Source organism: Vitis vinifera, chromosome 17 (assembly GCF_030704535.1).
Source record: "Vitis vinifera cultivar Pinot Noir 40024 chromosome 17, ASM3070453v1".
Classification (NCBI taxonomy): domain Eukaryota; kingdom Viridiplantae; phylum Streptophyta; class Magnoliopsida; order Vitales; family Vitaceae; genus Vitis; species Vitis vinifera.
In genome coordinates this window covers 9643074-9660685 of record NC_081821.1, presented here as the reverse complement: position 1 = coordinate 9660685, position 17612 = coordinate 9643074, and the positions used below count along the sequence as shown (strand labels likewise).

Genomic DNA, 17612 nt, shown 5'->3' with positions numbered 1-17612 from the left:
AGGCCCATGAGGTGTGTGCGAATATCATAGAAGGTTTGACCTACTCTTAATGGGCGGACATTAACAGATTTTTAAATGAGATGGTCAAAGTTGACATAAGAGCTTCCAAGAATGAAGAAATCGATTCAAGAACCCACCTTTTCTATTGAGGTTGGTGGAGGGGAAAGGTTTTGTTTTATCTACATGATGAACTCTAGAAGATTCAAAATTTTAACTTATTTTGTTTTCCTATCAGCAGCTAAACAGAGCACTAAAATCCATTTCATGCCACAGAACATGAAATCCAAAACTCCAAATTGAAAACCCTAAACTTTTGATTAGGTAAAAATTGCCCACCTTCAATTGTGTCCATGTTAGCACTCTCCCTTCATAACCAATTACCTTACAATGTAAAAGCCACAGTAAACATCTGCTTGTTCCCTTTTTCTGAAAACCCACTGGCAACTCAGGTTGGCATTGAATATTAAGCTTTCAAATTCAGGCTCCCTAGCCCAAACCAAAGGGCACCTTCCAATATCTATTAAAACTCATGCTCTTCATATGATCCTAGAGAGCAATTCCCCCATCACCTAGTGGCACACTGAACCTAGGTAGAATGTCCAGTTCCTCCCAGGTAAGAAGCCACAGCCTAAAGCTACCAAATCCATGACCTCAAGTTTGTTCTGAAATGGAGGCTTTCCAAATGAGACATCTAGAGAAGTTCTGCTGCCAAAATAATAACACAAGTCTAGCTCCTTCTCAAGGTTTGGTAAATTGTATTGTTAAACTCTCTTGAGGAGTCATCCACTAGGTACAAGTCCCACATGCATACATATACAGGATGCTCCTTCCTTCCCAGCATAGGAAGTAATCTTACTGATTAGATGGAACGAACCCACTGCTGTACAATCAAGAAGATGCCCCATGCAAATATTAATTAGAGGGTAATTCAGGGTATACATTAAATTCAAGAAGAAAATGGATTCACCTACAGCTTGGTGGATTTAGACACTTATATACAGCAGATGCAGGTTGCTTGTAAGTAGGTATACTATTGATGTCGACAAATCTGACTTCACCAGGACCAAAAGAAAGATCCCTATGCCTGTGAAAAAAAAAAAACTAAAGTAAAATTACCAAAAGAAAAGTTTATTATGTTCTATATCATGGTAACTAACTTGAAATGTTTGAAGACTAATTCATTCTTTGCAATAAATAATTAACTTTATGGTCCCACATACCTTCGAAAATCAAGCCCAACTAAACCAGCTTGTAGGACTGTTAAGTTGTCAGAATCTGGTGAGACGATGATGACCGTGTCCCCAGAGTACTGGGTTTCAAGAATCGACATTAGCTGTGTCACACGAACAAACACATCTTCAACGCTCTCATTTGGGGTTCCATCATTAATTGGAGGTGGCTTGATGCTCGGGGAAATACTATCAGATGCATACACCTGAGGCATGTTCATGCAAGCAAGTAGGGAATGTTAAGGATACTGAATTTTAAGGATATAAACACAACTAATCCATATTAATAAACCATATATTTTCACAACATGCCTACAAAAGGAAAGGATGGAAATCTTACTTCAGAAACAGATTCCAAGTTCTTGCCTTCAAAAGCTCCCAGTCCACGGGCATCCAGAAAGCTGTACTCTGGAACTATGAAACTGCAACCAGTGAACACAGCAAACAAAGTTAGAAGTTTGAAGGATAGACTGTTATGAATTAAGGCGACATATTCTTGTGATGCTGTTACCCTCCTAAACTACTCTTAAAATCAGAACTTGAATATAAAAAACTAAGCAAGGAAATAGTTCAAATTCACAGCCCCCATTTAGCTGCTAGGGAAACAGAAATAAAAGAACAAGAAAGATGATTTCGTCTTACATTTTCCTTTCTTCTTCTTTTTTTTTTTTCTTTTTTTTTTTTTAATATTTCCCAAAGATAAAATCTCAACTCAAATAAGCCAAATAAATACTAGGCTCAATTGAATGGAGATTTTGCTTTCTTGGGGACAATTAGTGTTACAAGGAAGATCCAAAATCACAATTTCTCCCAGACAACTGCATTTCTGCCACACCCAAATGAACTATCTACGTCCATAGTTTCATATCCAAACACATAAGCACCAAAACCCTCGTCTTTTTTTTGTTCAATTCAATATAGATTCACACACCTCCGGGTGACCCCGTTTACGGAAGCAATGATCTCTGCGGCCTGGTAAGCTCTCTGGGTAATAGAAGGCCATATCCAGCAGCTCCCTTCACAAGCCTTCATTGCCTTCAATTCAAAAGCTGCCCTCACTGTCTGCTTCTTCCCTCTCTCCGATAACCCACTATCCACTGAGGTCTTGGCAACTGGATTCGTGTTAATTATCCCCATGCTTTCAAATTCCGATTCCCCAGCCCTGACCAAATAGTACCTTTCCACACCAACAACCACGAAAATAAAAATTCCTCAACAACAATTATAGTAGTAACAATGATAATATAGTACTGTTTGGATGCTGAGAAGATGTGGGGCAAGAAAACAAATCAAAATTTTAAACCTTAATTGCTCAGTGTTGCGTTATAAAACCCTTGAATATAACTGATATAATGTTCTCGTTTCTTGAAAAAATCAAAACCCCACAACCGATACCACCAAAAAATTTCAATTTTCTTTTCTTTTCCTTGATTTTCTCAGCCTACCAAGAGACACTAAACCCCAAAAAATGAACAGTTCTGGGGTTCGCCCCCAATACCTATTAGTGAGGCGAGCCGGAGGCATCTGGAAGAGGCCGCGAGCACCTGCATCCGGTGGTTGAGAAGTAAAGAAGGGGGTAATAGCCACAGAAAGTGAAGCCAGGAGGTGGCGGCGGTTAATTGGTAGGATGACATTGTTGGGGTTTGTGGAGAAAGGAATAGAAGGGTAGGGTTGTTGATGGGAGGAAATGTGGAGTTCTGGGGCTAATGGGTTTGAAGAAATTACCATGGTTTTGAATTCTTCAACTGTTTTATGATTTTTTTGGCGCCAACCATTCGAGGATAACTGAATTCTTGAAATCTGTTGTGGGTTTGTGTGCTTTCTATGGAAGAGCAGAGCGCTGTTGAATTCGATATGCAACATGGTAGAAGATGGTGGAGGGGGGTTTTCCAATGAATTAATTTAAACCACATAGCCTTTTCAGTTTACAAGTCCAACAGATATATACATGGTCTAAAAATGATGGTGACTAGATTACTGGTATATATAACTTAGAAACGTTGGATACTTTTCATATGATTCTTAATATAAATGCATGCGACTTTGTAAAATTTGGTCAAATGCTTCTCAATCTAAGAATTTCGATTCGGCTCTGTTCAGATCCGTAATCACACTGAAAATCGACTCCCGTAAAATATTTTATGGGTTGCAATGCATAGGCAGAACTTAAAATGGTGCAACCAGGGTTTAAGTGTTAAAGTAATACTTTCAAGTGTTTGATAAGGCTAAATATGGGTGCACACTTCGCATTGTATTTATCTTGGTTTTGGAAATTAACAAAGCTCTAGGCTCCCTTTGGTAATTGTTTTTTAAAAAAGTTTTGAAAAATAATTTATTATAATAATTTTTTAAAATTATTTTTATGATGTTTATAGCGTAAAATGTTTTTAACTTATTTTTAATATTTTAAAATATATTTTTAAAATAATTTTTATATCTTATGCTTTATTTTTAATCATTCAATATACTTGTATAATTATTTTCTAAAATAGTCCTTATAAAATGAGTGAAAATAATAAGAAAAACAACTAAAATAGAATATAGTTATTATTACCAAATGTCCTTTTTTATTTGTTTGTCATGAAGAACGAAAAACTGTTCTCGAAAACGGTTATTAAACATGTCTTTTAACAACTTTTTTTTTTTTTCTCTTTTTCAAAGCTATCATTAGTTTTTATGAAATAAATTTTAAAATGTAGTGTTGAGATATAAAATTAATCATATCATAAAACTAGAAACATATGAATATTATATAAAGGAGAATTGAGATGGTCAAACAATGAATGGAAGAGAATTTTTCTTACTTGAGAATATTTTCCTGGGAAAGTTTGGTTTTTAGGCTTATGATATCTAAATATCATGAAAATGAGAACCCACTTTTACAATTTCTAATTTTACAATGTTAAACCCAAAATATTTTGGGTTTCATGCACTTTGGGTTGAGGTGTTTTTTAAGGCCTAATATGCCCTCTCTTACTTGACAGGTCAACCTCCACATATGTATTAAAAAAAAAAACCGAAAAAACTTAAAACGTTTGTCTTGTTCACCTTCTCCACTACACACTAAAATCCAAAAAGAAAAAAAATCTCCATTTATTTTTCTCCATTTCAAAACCCAAATCTAGAAAAACCCTAACCTCTTCGAGTCTCTCTTTCTCCCTACCTTCGTCCATGTCTCTTCTGCTACCTCTCACACCTACAACTAGCATGCTCTTTCTCTCTTTTGTTTCCTATGACAAGGAGGCCTACAACCAAGGAGTGGAAGATGGGAAAGGAATTTTGGATCACGATGAAAATGAATCATGGGTAGATCAATGTCACTTCTTTCTTTGTTTCTCTGTCTATAGGTTTGTCTGCAACTCAGACCACAACTTGTTCAATTTCTCCTATTCTTCACACTAATCGGGTACTTTCTTTGCCAAAACCCTACTTTATTTTGCAATTTATGCTTAAATTTAAAGCATCTACGGAATAATGCTCATTGAGTTTTGTAAATTGAGAGTTGAGAATCGTATAAGGAATCCTGGTGTTCATAATTTGATACCCAAACGCCTGTTGGTCAAGTTATTACATCATGTTTTAGTATTACTAGAAACAACATATCAAAATTTTGAAATTTGGTTTTAAATATGTTGGAACGATGTGTCTTTTTGTTCTATTGCTTCGGTATGAGGTAATGAGGTTTGCACTCTTTATGAGTCTGTTTGTGTGTTAAACTATGTAGAGTTTCAATGATAAGGACAACCTAATTGAATTTAATTGAATTGTGTCTTGATGAGTTTTACATTTAGGACCAGGTTCTCTCTAGTCTCAAAAATAGGGTTCAATCTGAACTTGCAGGACATATTATGGAAAGTACTTATCCTGCTCTGTGACTTGTGTCTAGTGCGCTACCTGTGTATGATTTGGAAATTAACATTCTCATGTAGCCTCCTTTCTCCAATAAGGATTTGACCTATTCTTAATGTTCTAATAAGGTAATTGACAATATTATTAGTAGAAGTTGATGGGATAGTACTTGTTTCTTATGTTGAAATGGTCACATGATGAGGGCACTTGTATTTTGAAAAGAAATATGATGCCAGTTAAACTATATTCTTGCATATCAAAGGCTTCAGATGCCTGATTGAACAAATCTTCATCTTTATTGTTGTTTTATGTTTTTAGATACAATTTAATATTACTGATGTGTATCAAAATATCTAAACTCTCTTGTATTCCTCTCTGTCTTTTTGCTCATGTTTAACTATCCTTGCAATCTTTAAGGGTTTTGTTGAGTTGAATTCAATTAGATAGCATAGGACGATAGGAGAAAGTATTTTTCGGAACTTGGTCAAAAGAGGAATGTGCATCTTTTATTTTATTGGTTATTCCTACATTCAAAGAACAATTCATGTTGCATCTAACAAAGGAATTTAAGTCATTTACCTTTAAAAAATCAATCCTTATTGGTCTTGGGAAAAAAAAAATCAGTACAAAGTCTTTTAAACTGCACTACTAAAACATTTAGAACCAATATTTCAAGATGTTGTCAAGAAATTTATCAAGGACTCTAATTTTCCTTTACATCTTAGGAGCCAAAATTAATTTCTTTATTTTCTCAAAGTATTTTATGGGAGTAGAATTGGGTACATTCCTTTTTCTTTTTTTTTCTTTTTTTTCACTCTATTCTTAGTATGATTTCCAAGGCATTCTAATTGTTTAGATGGAACTATAGGCCTACATTAGGCAAAAATGATGTGCAATCCCTATCTCAACAACTAGGCTTGGAGATCGTTGATGAAATTCTTTTAACTAAATTTTTTTTTATAATAATTCTGGATTGGCTTTTGCCCGAAGTCCAGGTGAGTTTCATGGCATGAAAACTAGAAGGTTCTATCCTCGTAGTTAAAGTTTCCTTTTTTTTTTTTTTATGTTCTTTTATTTTGCTCTTTCTTTTTCCTCCTATGCTAATAGTCAAGTGGTTTTTTCTTAAATAGTTCAAAAGAGTTGTTAAAGAATCTCTCTACGATGCTCAAGTTTGCACTAAACAACAACTTTGTGGTTCACAACCATGTTTTTATGGTCCATAGCTATCAGGTGACAATTTTAGATTTTGTTAGATTTTATTCAGCTGAGCTTGAAGTGCTAAACCATTCTTTGGTCCATATGTGGTGTATTCATTTTGTTTTGTTTTGTTTAATCAAATATGGCAATATATGTAGTGACTAGCTAAGGGTATATGTGGAATGAACCCTAAATTGTGCTCAAGGATTGAGAAGGAAAAAATTAAACCAAGATCAATCACACTAGTCTTGGAGTAATGATTAATAGTCTCACTAGTGAACTAGCATTAATCTTGCCAATTTATGAAATTCTTAAAGTCAAATCAATGCCATTTTTTGAGTTGGACTACATCATTACCTAATTTTGAAAGTAATATCCATTCTCTATTTAAGTTTTTTTTAAAATAATAATAATAATTCAATCTCCTTGATTCAAATTAAAGAATTAATAACCACAAATTCCTTTTCTAACTTGGTACAATAGATTAGGTTGAATACCAATGATTGTTTTACTTAGTGTAAAACAATTGATCTCTTATATTTAAATGTATGTCTCCTTTGCGGTAGTTCTGGAGGAGTAATTAAACTAGTTATAGATTGTTGTTACAGATAAAATCTTAATATGATAGATTTTATGGTGTAAGGAGTTGTTGGATTTTGTTTAGCCATAAAACCAATAGATGGAGATATTGGAACCCTTGGACATAAGTGCATTGTTTATCCATTGCAAAATTTGCTATTTAATCCCACTTTTTTTTTTTTTTTTTAAATATGAATTATAGTAGAAGAAAATTTTCCATGTAGAGAACTTCATGATTGGATATTGGATGGTGCTTGACCAAGAAAACTTGAAGCTGGGATGGTCTCATTTAAATTGTGAGTTCTATGGCCTTTCCCAAGTCTATGTTTAGGGATACATCCTAATCTTACTAACTATAATGTGGCCTATAAGTAATAACCTCTAATAATTCATAATTTTCTTGGAATTATATTTTTTTTAGTACTAAATAACACTCTTTATATGCAACTATAATTTTGTGCATTAAATATATGTTCCTTTAAATCAACTTTAACTCTTTGCCCCATAAAAGTGCGTTTTCATCCCTTAAATCAACTTTAACTCTTTGCCCCTTAAAAACTCTCATGACATCTTAGGACACCTTAATTGCAAAGGAAGAAACCAAGGCACCTCAAATAGAGGGGAAACTAAACTTCATAAATCAAAAGACCAATGATATTAGATTTTTTGGTTATCATTCAATTCTTCTTTTCTTTTCACAAGCAACAATAATTGGGTAAGGTTCACACATGTTTTATAAGATGCTCTAATATATGTTGAAGATAATAAAAAAATGGATATAAAAACTTTCTTATTAATCTTAAGGATTACATGAATATTATACACACTTAATTAAAACAAAAACAAAAAATAATTTTTCAAAGTTACGTATTGCTAAATCTTACTAATGCTACCTAATCCATGTTTTCCTAAACAAATTCTGTTATGGTTGAGCAAGGTGCTACCTTGGATTGATAAACTAATTACCTAAGGTTCACAAACGAACTACCTAAGCTCCATTAAGGTAATACCTAAGGTTCACAAAGGTCGTACCTAAGGTGCATTAAGGTAGTACTTAAGGTTCACTAAGATAGTACCTTAGGTACATTAAGGTAGTACCTAAGGGTTCTATCGACTAACCAATTACAATATAATAATGTCATTATTGCCAATTTGTTCAGAATTATGGAAAGATAAGTTAGCTACAAACTATAATGCTTAAGTGAGATAATTTTAACTAGACTCTTAAAGCAAAACAAGCCTTTCACTTGCTCAAACACACTAAAAGAATGACACTAGTTCTTGCAATGCCTAATTTTGATAAGATTTTTGTGGTGATATGTGATGTTTTTGTTATTGGATTAGGTCCAGTACACATATAAGAAGGAAGACTCATTGCCTTTGTAAGTAAAACCTTAGGTACTACCATAGTGAACCTTAGGTACTATCTTAATCAACCTTATGTACTACCTTAATCGACCTTAGGTATTACCATAGTTAAACTTGGGTATTACTTGTGTGAAGCTTCGAAACTTCATTTGTGAACATTTGTGAGACTTAATTACTTCATTTGTGAGCCTAAGGGTCACTAATGTAGTACCTAAGGGTTACTAAGGTAGTACCCAAGGTTCACTAAGGTAGTATCCAAGGTTCACTATGGTAGTACCCAAGGTTCACTATGGTAGTACCCAAGGTTCACTATGGTAGTACCCAAGGTAGATTTGAGCATGACATTCATTTTCTATTGGTTTTTCCCTTTCGAACCTCAAGTATTAGATGTTTCAACCTTAGATACTACCCTAGTGGATCTTGGGTACTACCTTAGTGAGCCTTGGGTACTACCATAATGAGTCTTAATTACTTCCTTAGTGGACTTTAGGTACTACCTTTATGAACCTCAAGTACTACCTTTGTGAATTTATGTACTATCTTTTCCTTATGTGGTTCAACCTTTAAGTTGCTTGGAAATGAAATATAAGGTTGTTTCTCTTTGAAAGGAAATGGGAAAAAAGGATATGTTTTGTCAATATTTTGTAGGTTGTTCATTCCAAACAATTTAATAGTGCAACACCAACTCAAGGATTCCATAGTGTGTTTTTTATCACTCATAAATGTAAAGGTACCACAATTCACCTATATATTATCCATATTATTTATTTATAAAGTTTTTTTTGTCGTTATTAGACTTTATCGTTTGGTTGGCTTCTAGTTAAAGGGATGAAGGTTTATTTGTTTTATCCCTTTTTTTCTTGGTTGTTTAGTGGTTGTCTTACACTACTTGTATCCTTTGGTTGGGCCCTTTTTGTTTTTCTCTTTTAATAAAGTGTTTGTTTATCAAAAAATATTTCAGCATACCATGTTTTTGGATTAAACTGAAAATTTTTATGACAAAGTGAAGGACTTAAGAATTTGTGCATCACATTCTTTCCCATATATTTTTTTTCTTGGATAAATACTCTATGAAGCATTTTGTATGGTCTATCTCAACTCTCTTTGTCACTGACTTATGACAATTTTGCTATGGGATGAATTTATATGTTCTTTTTCTCAACTCTCTAAATTTATATGTGGTTGTGGTGCAGATATAGAATGTAAATTTTGCTATCTAAGGCCTAAAAAAAAATCATAGAAAGCTTTTGTGGTTGCTAATTTACTCTTGCAAGAGGCACAAGATAGGGAAAGTATCACTTCCATTAGTCATTTAGGTTTCAATGGTAGTATAGATTGAGTCAACCCTCTATATATAATGTGCACTTGGAATCAAGAAGAAAAAAAAAAAGCCAATTGGACCTGCACTTGGAATCCATCAAAGGAACTGTCATCTCTCTCTATACATGTGTATAAAAAGTGAAATTGATTTTTGAATTCTATAATATATTATTTCAATGTCCAACTTGGGCATGGCATGTTCCTTAATTTTCATATGGGTGATAAGGACTTTCTGTATTGCTACCATTTATTTGAATTTTTAGTGAAATAGAAAATCAAGTTCTTAGAGAATATTTCTTGTATAAAAGAACCTTTAACTGTGTTGGCTTTCCCTAGTTTAAAAACTATTTGAATGCATATATATATATATATATATATATATATATATATATATAATATTTTATCACTGTTTCAAGAAAGTTCCTCTTTGCCTTCATGTTTTCTAATATACAGAGTGTATTGATTTTATTTTCATAAAACTCTCTAATGATTCAATTGGAAATTAAATCATTGTTTTCAATAAGACAAGAAAGAAGCTAATATGGCCAAAACAAGAAATTTGGAAATAACCTACATGGAGTCTTGGCACATTGAGATTTTGGCTAACTTGAGTTTTCTTTACCAAGGTTAGCAAGGTTTTGGTTTATGACATTGAAACAAATTATATGGACCATTGCTATTTACTCAAAATCACCAAATTACAAACACAAAACCCATCATATAATATAGTTACTCATGAATGCATTTTCATTGTAGGTAATTAAGTTTTTATCTCCTTGAGCTCTTCGCATTTGCTTGATATCCTGTTGGACCATATAATCTGGATTTTAACTCTTCGAGAAGACCCATCTTTATTGTTATCATTACCTACACCAACTTCCTGTTTAATCTAGTGACGAGAATATATATACACACACACACAACAATTAATTGGAGTGTAAATCTTGAATAACTTTATATAAATTGTAACACAATTTATCAATATTGTTTTTTTTTTTTTCTGTTACTACTTGATGAAAGTTTTAGTCTAATCTTAAATTAAAAGGGATACAAAAATGGTATAAAAAATTCACACCACCACTAATGGAAAATTTCATGCTCCACTCAAAAGAAATGAAAAATTTTATGGAAAAAAAAATAAATTAAAAGGGATGCATCTAAATATGCCTTAGCTTTGGGTGGTGCCAATCTGTTTGCCGGACATGGGAAGCACACTCTTAACAACACCTGTATGCCCACCTTCAAGGGTGACTCTATTGCTTCCATTTATTGAGAAGTGATAATCAACAACATAATCAACCTGTAAAACATAAACATAATAAGAAAAGCTAAGGTGCTTTCACTTGCAAAATCTAGAAAATTTTACACTAATTAGCTTGAATGAATTCACACATTAACAATAAGTTCTTTCCAAGAAAACCTAAACTTGGAAACTCAAGGAACCAACCCCAAAAACTTGTCACTTCCTACTGTGTTCCAAGGAGCCAAAAGTAAATTTAGCGTTTTGTTTCTACTTAACATCATGTTCATCTAACAATTCTAATGTCAAAATCAAAACATGTAAATCTTCTAGCCATAATAGTGTAGGATTATCAAGATCACTATTAAGTGTAGAATGAATAGGTAAAACTGCTATAAAAATTCTTATGCTAATTTTTCACTTGTTATGAACAAATGTAAGGGTACAAGCTTGTATAGGCAGTAACATAATAAATAAGGAACAACCTACAACTTGGTACCACTTTGCAAAAATAAAATAAAAGAAACATAGATAAATGAAACATATATAAGCAATAGAAAAAAAGTCCTCAAAGATGGGAATGTTAACCTAGGTTGCATGCAGAATGAAGTAATACCCTAAAGTTCTCACATTTGCTTTAGAAAAAGCAGCACCTATAAGCTGTTGATCAGTTGCATTAGTATGAATGTCTTCATGCATCTCTGGTGCCTAACAACATATGGTCAATAATGAATTCACTAGTAATTAAAATGAAATTTTAAATTAATTAGATCAAAGGTTATCAAATAAGCAAAAAAAAAAAAAAGGTTTAAAAATGGAGTCATAGAAAGCTCAACCGGGTCGCTAAAACATCATTGCTTGATTAGTGAGGCCATTTCCTAGGCACCATAATGCTTCATGCTATATGGGATTGATTACTTATGCTTTCTCCAGTTTCGGAATGGAATTTGCAATATTAGTGATAGTTCTCCACAAAATTGTTATTACAAGTTATTAGTGATAGTTCCCCACAAAATTGTTATTACAAGTAGTGATAATTCCTCACAAAATTATTATTACAAGTTAGTATACTATAAATCACAGTCATTGTTTGTTACAGATATTCAACATAAAACTGAAAAAATAGCAACAATTATCTTAAAAGTATAGGAAGAAAATCAAATACCTTCTATCATTTTCTCCCCATGTTGTTACATTCTGAAAATAAAATAATATATATATATATATATATATATATTAGCAAAAAATGAAAAGAAAAAAAAATCAATGTTTTCATAACCGGACCGATCATTGAATCGGAAAAGTTACCAGCTCACGGTTAATTGGTCGAACTAATGGTCAAACCGGTGATATCATAAAATATATATTTTTATTATTTTATATATTATTAAAAAAAAATCTATCTAAATTTTGACAGCATCTACTTTCTTTGTTGAGTTTTTTCACAAAATTTTTTACCTGTAAAAGTCATCAATCATCATATATCATATCTATAACACAATATAAAATGTTATATATTTATAATGTCAATAAACTCAATATTTATCAAATAATCAAACCATTGTTATCCTATAATAACCAAATTATCGAAGAATTGTTAACTTAACACATTGTCCATAATAGATAATACAAATGTCAACTACAACAATTCTCAAAATATAACATGTCAATGTTTGAATATTCATGAAGATTTTTTAATACTAATAAATATAAAATTCATGTCTTCATTCATTTTGGAAATTGGAATATGGAGATTGAAAATGAACATCTGGAAAACCAAAGTTCTTCATATCAAGCCCTTTTATAGCCACGCCACCACCATCTTCATCATCTATAAAAATATTGAATATGTATCAACAAGAAATCATTTTTGAAGAAAAAAAATATAATTATTGAACTTTAATGAATTTAAATATTCTACTAACCAATGTAAGAACTTGAACATTCCACTTCATTTATTGGAATTGACCTTTCTTCATATTAAAGATTTTCCAATTCTTCAACATCTAGCTTTACTGGCTGATCCTCATCAACTATCCAAAAATCGGTCTCATCAATGCATGCATAGTTAATGGGATCATAGATTCTTTTCTTGTTTTAGAACCTAAAAGAGAAAAATATATAATTATTCATAATTGTGAATAAAAAAATTTAAATTCAAAACAACTAAGAAAACATTTATACCGATTTTTTAGCCGCAAATTGTATGAACGTATATAAAATCATTAAGCCTTTGATGTTCCAATCTATTCCTTCTTTTGGTATGTATACGTTCAAAGACACTCCAATTCCTCTCACATCCAGAAGACGATGTAGTTTGGCTCAATATTTGAATGACCAACTTTTGCAAATGTGGTGCACTGTATCCATGTAGCCTCTACCATTCATATAGTTACCATTTTCACATTAAAAATAAGAAAAAAAACATTAGCAAGTTTAAATTATTAAATAGTAAGTAGGTAACTAATGAAAAAAAACAAACACACTATTAAATGAAAATTATCTTTTACCGGGTTTACGTGAAGACTAAGTAAGGTCTCTTCCAAAACTTCCCAATAGATCAAGAAACAACTTCATTTCATTCATTGTATCAAGCTTTCTTTTTAGAACTTTTTGATAAATAACATTCATGACACTTTCATAACAGTTGACTTATTACAATAGTTTTCCTAATCAGATTGGAAACATGGATTCAACCAATAAGTTGTTAAATGAATGTTTTTCTTTAGTTATTGATCCCAACGTTGCTTTATGATCTCTATATAAGGTTTGTATAGTCTTTTGTTGTAGTTAAACAATTTCTTGATGCCTAAACAAACCCTATAAATGCCTTCATACACATATCCCATTGAAGACCTCTCATCACAATCAACAATACGCAATAAGCACATTAGTGGAGACATAAGATTCACAACAATTAAACAATCATTCCAAAATCTATTATCCAAGATGATAGAAATTACAACTTTGCTTTTATTATCCCTTGAATATTTAGAGTCCACAAAGAACTTGCTAGTCACCAAAGCTTGCAAGTCATGTTTATGATCATGAAGACTCTTGAGTGCAATGAATGTGGTAGCAAAGCAAGTTGCACCAGGTCGAAGAATCTCTGTCCATCCTTTTTTTTTTTCTCAACCAACTTAACAAAGCAACATGATTATACACAAAAATTGTCACATTTGATGCACGTCTTACAAGTTCAGCAACATGGTTCATGTTACCAATATCCTTAAAGATCAAGTTAAGACAATGAGTTGCACAAAGTGACCAATTGATGTGTTTATGTTTATGAGAAATCAATCTCCCCACGGCCACATAATTTGCTGCATTATCAATTACTATATGAACTATATTGAGTGGACCCACCCATTCAATCACCTCATCAAATAATTGAAACAAATTAATTACATCATTGACAATGTCTGAAACATCAACAGATTTCACAAACGATATTTTTTTCAGGACAATACACAAGGAAGTTGATGAGTCTTCTTTGTCTATTATCTGTCCAACCATCACCCATTATTGTACATCTAATTTTTGCCTAAATTGCACTATAAGAGTCCACAAGTAACTAAAATTCTTTCTTGGCATCCTTTAAAAGATTAACTCGCAACTGATGGTAATTTGGACTTTTATATCCAGGACCAATTGCAGATATAACATCCAACATTGGCTTGAAGTAGAAGGAATTCACAGCATTAGTAGAAATGCATGTATCATAAAAGAATCTCTCAACCACCATAGTTGCTCTCCAAATAGCTTTTTTCCTAGCTAATACACTCCTTATGGAAGGTTAAGCTCCTTGAGTATTTCTTGGTACAAAATACTTATCCACTGTTGATTTTTTTTCTCTTTCCACTACTAGTTGCCATAGGACTTTGCATTTCTTGAACCTTTTCTTCACTTTCTGTCATATCCCTTTCAAATTATGACACATTAGGACCATAAGGATTTCTATATTCATATGCTTCTTGGGTTGCTTTCTTGGAATTCACAAACTTGCAAAGAATTTTCCATTCGAAATCTGACATCATGAGGAACCGATTTACATGGGCCAATATTTCCTTTCACGCCAGTAACATTTTGTTTTATTCTATGAATACCCCCACCTTTTGCAACATTTTTACAATACAAACAAATAAGAGCTTTCATTCCATTTGTATATCTTTCTTCATAAACATGCTCCCATGCATGGTTGATCTTATTTCTAGTTGTTTGTGAATTGGTAGTTGAATCTTGACCAGAGGATGGGGTCAAGTTTGATTCCATTTTTTTTTTATTTCTCTATCAAATTTAAAAAAAAAAATCCCACATTAATCTAGAGAATTATAGTCATCAACAATTTAATTTAAAAAAAAAAACAAGTCTTCAACAATTTATAAAAACCCCACATTAATTTAAAGAATCAAAGTCATCAATAATTTAATGATTTATAATAAAGTCATCAGCAATTTAATTTAAAAAAAAAAAATCAAGTCATTAACAATTTATAAAAATCCCACATCAATCTAAAGAATCAAAGTCATCAATAATTTAATGATTTATAATCAAGTCATCAACAATTTAATTTTAAAAAAAATCAAGTCATCAATAATTTATAAAAATCACATATTAATCTAGAGAATGAAAGTCATCAACGATTTAATGATTTATAATCAAGTCATCAATAATTTATAAAAATATCATATTAATCTAGAGAATAAAAGTCATCAACAATTTAAAAAATCAAAGAATTAAAAATTTTGAAATTTATTAAAGAAATTTTTTTCAAAATGAGAAATTTACTTTCAAACTAAACATTTATCTAAAATCTTATTTGAAAATGAACAAATTATTTTACCTCCTAATGTTTTAAGTTTTAACTTTTGAATAATTTGAATAAATTAAAATGTGTAATAAATAAATTAAAATTTGAATATTAAACATAATATCATAATCAACAAAATAAAAAAAAACACATTAAATATAAAATATAAAAAAAAATTCAAAATATCAAACCTTTGCAGCTATTGGTCGGAGTGGGAAGGTTGTGTAGTCGAGTGGGGGCTTTATAGCGACAGGAGGCGTTTCCAACGGCGCGGGAAGGGGGCGACGCTGTAACGGCCGATGGGGGGGAGGTTTTGCAAGGCTTCCAGGTCGTCGGTGGGAGCTGCCCCAACCTGGGTATTGCGGTGCGTTGGGGGGCAGCAACTTCTACGGTTCAAATTGCAAGAGGGAGGGTTTCAAAGGTGTTTTTATATCTTCCAAAACGATTTCGTTTTGATACTATAAAATAATAATAACAATAATAATTGGTTGGACTGAATCGGAATCGTGACCGGCCAACGATCGGACCGATTAACCATGAAAAAAATATAAAGATATAATTATATCATGAAATGAGAACACCAAACACCTCAAACAATTAATCATTCAGTCTAAATGAGATTTCACTAAAGCAATAAATAACACAAAAATTTGAGAATGCATGATAGAAAAAAAAGAAAAGGGCAGGAAAAAGAGTAAAAGAATTTCATGCATGTCATGCATGCAAGGAGTATGAGAACTTAAAGAAAAAAAATCCTTTTGGCTATTGAGATATGCAAGAAAAACAAAATCAAATTTGAAACTTGCATTAGAAAATTCAAAGGGTAAATAAACGAAAATGCCAAATACGGATGCATGCAATTAAAGAGAATGTGTATCAAAATTTAAAAATGAATTATAAGTATTTGCTTGGTTAGTAAGAAAACAAAGGTCAAGCAAAAGAGAACTCAAAAACTTGCAAAGACAAATTCAAAGACAAAATTTGTGTTTATTTTCCTATAAGAAAACAATATCATGGATAAATAAAAGACAATATCAGATATTGATTCATATAAATAAATAATGGATAATATGAATTCAAAATTAAAAAAAAAAAACATTTGCCCCTGCATACAATAGCTAATTCAACCACAATCTTTTCATTTATTTTCTTAACAATTTATCAGATGAAAAACGCTGGAAAAGTTTAAAACTTTTTTTTAACAAATGTTTTTCTTCTCACTTAGAAAATTGAAGCATGAATTTATTAAGTATGCTTGAAGCCTTAAAAGAGTAGCATCCTAAATATCTAGTGACATCATAAATTTGGCAAAACCACTCTAGCATTCTTCAAAAAATAGTTCTAGGGATCTCATCGCCTCTAGTAACTATATATTGTGAATCATCTATAAAAATCAAGCAAATAAGCAAATCAAATCACATGGTCCTAGATTCCTATTAAAAATGTATGAGAATGAGCACAGTAGAAGATCCAAGGCCATATAAACCCATTCACCAAGCTTAAATAACAATGCATGAATCATTGCATTAGAAAATTAACTAAAAAAATTACTAGTAACAAGAAGCTCTAACAATCCATGGCTTCAATTAAGCATAATCCAAAATAAACAATAAGAATGTAAAAAAAATAACCACCCACAAAAAAAAAAAAAAAACAAACCTTATGTTAATTTATTAAGCCTTAATTTTTCAATAATAAATCCAAAAACAAAAATGCCAAAATTTTCCCCATTTTTCCTTTCCTCTCTCATCCACCAAACAACTAGCGACAATTCCTTAACACACTCCATCTGTCCTTATCCGACTACATCTAATTTTATCAACATACCAAAAACAAACCAAAAACAAAAAAAAAAAAAACAAAAAAACAAAAAAAAAACAACAACAACAACAGAACAAAATTACAAAATGAACGATACAAGCATGATCAAAATAGCTACAGAAGAAGATATTGACTTGTTGATGGCGACAAAGAGAGAGACTAATAGATGTAGCCTTAAAGAAAGAATGACAGAGCACCT

At 31.8% G+C, this 17612-nt stretch overlaps 1 protein-coding gene and 2 long non-coding RNA genes across 4 annotated transcripts; 1 reads left to right on the top strand and 2 right to left on the bottom strand.

Moving 5' to 3' along the window:
- Positions 1 to 883: 883 nt before the first annotated feature.
- LOC100241599 (uncharacterized) lies at positions 884 to 3220 on the bottom strand. The gene is made up of 5 exons (XM_002279763.5): positions 2728 to 3220; positions 2161 to 2406; positions 1570 to 1651; positions 1221 to 1435; positions 884 to 1084 (listed from the first exon to the last, which is right to left on the bottom strand). Exons 1-5 carry the CDS (start codon positions 3090 to 3092, stop codon positions 964 to 966), a joined length of 1029 nt encoding a protein of 342 aa, XP_002279799.3. The 5' UTR covers positions 3093 to 3220; the 3' UTR covers positions 884 to 963.
- A 1024-nt stretch (positions 3221 to 4244) lies between these two features.
- LOC109124333 (uncharacterized) lies at positions 4245 to 9833 on the top strand. 2 transcript variants are annotated; one of them, XR_002032275.2, is made up of 2 exons: positions 4245 to 6308; positions 7079 to 9833. It is a non-coding gene; the product is annotated as an uncharacterized LOC109124333 (long non-coding RNA). The 2 variants fall into 2 exon arrangements; XR_002032274.2 differs by having other exon boundaries at positions 7057 to 9833.
- Positions 9834 to 10646: 813 nt separating this feature from the next.
- Positions 10647 to 16122, bottom strand: LOC109124334 (uncharacterized). Its single transcript, XR_009464626.1, has 4 exons — positions 15784 to 16122; positions 12967 to 13159; positions 12708 to 12886; positions 10647 to 10842 (listed from the first exon to the last, which is right to left on the bottom strand). It is a non-coding gene; the product is annotated as an uncharacterized LOC109124334 (long non-coding RNA).
- Between the last annotated feature and the right edge of the window lie 1490 nt (positions 16123 to 17612).

Coding starts and splice junctions, on each gene's coding strand:
- LOC100241599 (XM_002279763.5), bottom strand. CDS start 3,092: ATGTTGCATATCGAATTCAACAGCGCTCTGCTCTTCCATAGAAAGCAC. Junction 2,407..2,727: donor CCGGCTCGCCTCACTAATAG/GTATTGGGGGCG, acceptor TGGTGTGGAAAG/GTACTATTTGGTCAGGGCTG. Junction 1,436..1,569: donor ACTTGGAATCTGTTTCTGAA/GTAAGATTTCCA, acceptor AACATGCCTCAG/GTGTATGCATCTGATAGTAT.